At 44.0% G+C, this 4,712-nt stretch overlaps 1 protein-coding gene across 1 annotated transcript; it reads left to right on the plus strand.

Annotated features, from left to right (window-relative positions):
- The first annotated feature begins 426 nt into the window (after window positions 1–426).
- Window positions 427–4,712, plus strand: LOC135512684 (sphingosine 1-phosphate receptor 4-like). Its single transcript, XM_064934951.1, has 2 exons — window positions 427–562; window positions 1,336–4,712. The coding sequence occupies exon 2, from the start codon at window positions 1,484–1,486 to the stop codon at window positions 2,681–2,683; it is 1,200 nt and encodes a 399-aa protein (XP_064791023.1). The 5' UTR covers window positions 427–562; window positions 1,336–1,483; the 3' UTR covers window positions 2,684–4,712.

Consider the following 4,712-nt stretch of genomic DNA (forward strand, 5'->3'; position numbering starts at 1 on the left):
ACATCATGGTCCAACCACTTCGACACACATGTACCATGAAAACATTATGAAAGTCTCTTCCCGTAATCATCATGGGGCAACTTGAGCAATAGGATTCAAGTATTGCAGCGGTGCAAGTAGTGGATGGGAAAAGTGTTTACATCAGTGAGATTAAGTCTGACCTTGACATGTGGAAAATTACATGGGGGGGAAATATATATAATGTATATATTTAAAAAACAACATTGTGGTGACCTTATGCAAGCGTGGATTAGCCTATATCTATTTAGCAATTAACGCGTTGATTGGGTGGCATCCATCTATGAATATTCACGTTCTGAAGCATTTCACAATTGGTGTGTTTTCTTTTGGCCAGTGACGAAACACCCCATCAGTGTCAATAACCTCTTGCTTCTCGTGTGTGTGTGTTGGTCGCTTTGGGTGTGGTGTCATGTGAGTAACCTTCTGAGTGTAGGGCTTCCTTCCTCATCGCTTCTATAGAGTGGAACACATCTGCACTACCCGCCCACACAGGGGGTGGTTGTCCACACACCGCATCACTACCAACGGCATCGCTGCACCAGTAAGTGACATTTGTTCTTCAAGTGTTTATTGTGTTAAAATCAAAAGGATACAATATTTGTCTTTATGTGTGTTAGCCTATTCATGTGAAATGATACAAGTAGATAATGATTGGGATGGAGAGCCAGGTGTATTGTCACATTTAATTTAACTGCAGCCGTAAATATGCAAGGTATTTGCGGTCATGTACAAGCTTTTGCTCCCATGCAACAAATTACAACACTAATTATGCATAAAAGAAATTGTATTATAAAATCAAAAAATGAACAAAAGTTATAAATGTAATATGGTACTTTTTATTTCACTCTACAGTGGAAAACAGTTAATACTTAGCAATTGTGGGACAGTAGGATGTTGTTTTTAAGTCATTACTACTAACAGGGATTTGGAAATAGTTGTTTTCAAACTTTGAAAGATGTTGGCTTCACATGCAGATTTAAACCCCCTTCCTGGCCGCAGCTGGCTGCTCCTCTCAACTAACCACATGGTGGTTTAAACAGCACCACATAGGTTTAAATGGCCCTAATGCCTGCTAGCGGAGGCATGCAGTTTTATGATGAGAATCCATGTCATCTCACTGTCTAAACATTTGTTGTATTTGTGGGATTTTGGGCGATTTCTTTCAGCTTTTTACAACACATTTATAAACAATGCAATTTGACCAAAAAAACACATTATTTTCATTACCTGTAGTTTATGCCCTACAAACAGCTTAGAACTTATTATCGCATATCAGACATCTTTTCATATCAAACATCTTCCTGTGTTTGCTAGGTGGGTTGTGAGACAGCAGAACTCCAGTGGAGAGACCGTTTTAGCCTGAGTCTGAGCCCACATCAGGAGTTCTACACTCACCCAAGTCCTGCCTTGTCCAACCCGACCCAGCCATTTTCTGACTTGCCAAGCCCTTCACAACCCAGCCATGGATGCCCTGTCCTCCCTGAGCTCCTCAACCTCTTGCTCTCATCTGTACCTCTGGGCCAGCAACACCACCAACAGCAGCGCTATTAACATTGATGTGATCCTGGAGCACTACAACCACACAGGGCGACTGCAGCATCGCGTGCCCCGCCAGGGTGGCCTGAGCTCGGCAGCGGCCCTCTCCCTCTTCATCAGCGTCCTCATCATCCTGGAGAACCTGCTGGTCCTAGTGGCCGTGCTCTCCCGGATCCTCCACAGCCGCCGCTGGGTCTACGTGTGCATCGCCAACATCACCCTGAGCGACCTGCTGGCCGGGGCGGCCTACGTGGTCAACATCTGGATGTCGGGCAGCCAGACGTTCAGACTGAGCCCGGCTCTGTGGCTGTTCAGGGAGGGGGTACTGTTCGTGGCCCTCGCCGCCTCCATCTTCAGCCTGCTGCTGATAGCTGTGGAGCGCTACACCACCATGATGAAGCCGCTGCAACAGAAGTCGGCCAGGAAGACGTATCGTATCTACGGCCTGGTGGCGCTGTGCTGGATCGTGGCCTTCGCCATCGGCTTCCTCCCCCTGCTGGGCTGGAACTGCGTGTGCAGCCTGGAGAGCTGCTCTACCCTGCTGCCGCTCTACTCCAAGAGCTACATCCTCTTCTCCCTGCTCATCTTCTCCCTCATCCTGCTGGCTATTGGCGTGCTCTATGGCGCCATCTACAGCCACGTGCGCAGCAGCTCCAAGGTGGGCTCCCAGCGCAGCCGCAAGCGCTCCCTGGGGCTGCTGAAGACAGTCATCTCCATCGTGGGTGTGTTCATCATATGTTGGGGGCCCCTGTTCATCCTGCTGCTGGTGGACTTCTTCTGTGTGTCGCGGCAGTGCGCACCGCTCTTCAGCGCCGACTGGGTCATCGCCCTGGCCGTGATAAACTCGGCCCTGAACCCTGTCATCTACACCCTGGGCAGCACAGAGCTGAGGAAGGCCATTGCCGGCTTGTTGTGCTGCTGCTGCCTCAGGGCAGGCCTCTGTCACCCTGACACCTTTGTGTCCAAGGAGACCAGCAGCACCGGGAGCATCAGGCACAGCAGCCTGAGGAACAGTTTCAATAAGATCAGGAGTCTCACTGTCAGCCCCCCGCCTGCACCCAATGCCCCCAAGAAGAGCCGCCGCCTGAGCTCCACCACCACCTGCCTGTCTGTGTCAAGCGGTTAGACCACAACGGGCTGCCTGGGGCAGGCGTAGCTGTGTGTGTGTTTGAGAGACATAGAGAGAGAGAGACTCAGTGGAGGCTCCTCAGAGGAGGAAGGGGGGGGGGCTTCCTACTCAGGGGGTTTCATAAAAGTAAAAATATTAAAAATACAAATGTCAATTATTAATTTGTAGCATACTGCAATTAAAGCCAGACTAAGTCAATGGCACAGATGGAACTATCCAAGCAGATCTCCATCAAAAATCAAAGTTAAAGAATATGACTAAATCTAATCAAATTTAAATGCAATTTGAATCAAGTTTGATTTAGTCTTACCAGTCTCATTTGATTTAGTCTTAATAGCTGTTGATGAATTTGCAATGCTATATAGACCTAAAAAGTATAATTGATGATATAGGACTTATAATGTATGGTTACATTTCCTTTGCTCTGTTAAACCTACCCTTTGGAACTACTTTGATAGCAACAGTGAATATATTTAGTTATTGAGATGTCTCTGAGTAATCACTCACAATAGCACATTGGTAGTAGGTGATATAAAAACTAAGCTGGGTTTGGTTAAAACCCTGTATTGGAGACCAAATGAATAGTTGTAGATCAATTCTCCAATAGGAGGTGCTGCCCAGACATGTTTTTTCCTGATATTGGACATTCCGTTGAAGATCTGACATTGTTTCAAAAGGTACAAATTCAATTTACTGTATTTTAAAGAAGGGTTGTCTATGTTGAAAAGTGGTACTATGATGACATAATCCTGTGGTTGAAATCTCACCCTCAAAACAAAAGTTTATGACTTTTTTCAAATCCAATGTATTTTCCACGTAACATATACACGTCTAATATACGTCTAATTACACTGAGACAATGTTGATTCAACCAGTTTGTGCCCAGTGGGTCAAGGTAAGTATAGGGCAAATTCTAGTATCATGTAGTTGCCTAAACCTATCGATGTTACATTGAGCTGGATGAATGGAATATGAAATGACAGTCATCCAATATGCTGAAATAGAAATAAGGCCAAGCTCATAAGAAAAAGATTGTCCTCCCAAATCTGAAACGGCACTAACTGCCGCTGGTGTGTGTGTGTGTGTGTGTGTGTGTGTGTGTGTGTGTGTGTGTGTGTGTGTGTGTGTGTGTGTGTGTGTGTGTGTGTGTGTGTGTGTGTGTGTGTGTGTGTGTGTGTGTGTGAGTTACCACAGAGAATGCAGTTCCTCCATTATCTAGCTCCACCCAAATGTGGCCTTGATACAACCAGGTCTACATACAACGGTTTTCTCTGTTGTTGGTTTTGTTCATTGTCTTCATTGTCATCAGCCCAGGACCTGGTACACTGACGAAAGAGCATCTTTGTGGTTCTCTGTTACTGTAGCAACACCAATCTGTTTCATTTTATGCATTCCAAAAAAAGTTTGTTTTTTTTATTAAAAAGGGAGTTCAAACTCATTCAAGATTTATCATAAAAGATGCACTATGGAAGCTGCTTTTGTTTCACTGTTTCAGCTTTGAAACAGATACTATTTTACTGTGAAGATGGTTTTCATTGAAAGGGGTACTTTCTTATTGCACCACTTAAATAGAACTGAATTAAAAACAACAACAAAAATATGTAGATATATTTAGAAAATGCAATATTATTTTTACATACACTGAGTGGACAAAACATTAAGGACACCTGCTCTTTCCATGACAAAAACTGACCAGGTGAATCCAAGTGAAAGCTATGATCCCTTTTTGATGTCACTTGTTAAATCCACTTCAATCGGTGTAGATGAAGGGGAGGAGACGGGTTAAAGAAGGATTTTTAAGCAACTCAATATTTGGAAGGCGTCCCTAATGTTTTGTACACTCAGCGAACATTGTACAGAAGGGTAGTTGAATACATTTTTCAATTGGTTAAACATTTATTTTGTACAATATTGTTTTTAAGAGTATACATTTGTTGAACGCTTTACTATTGCTGTTATTCTGAAAGAGGATTACATTTCTGTTATTTTGTACATTGACAATGTATAAATAAATATTTTAACAAAA

Source organism: Oncorhynchus masou, chromosome 24, assembly GCF_036934945.1.
Source record: "Oncorhynchus masou masou isolate Uvic2021 chromosome 24, UVic_Omas_1.1, whole genome shotgun sequence".
Lineage (NCBI taxonomy): Eukaryota > Metazoa > Chordata > Actinopteri > Salmoniformes > Salmonidae > Oncorhynchus > Oncorhynchus masou.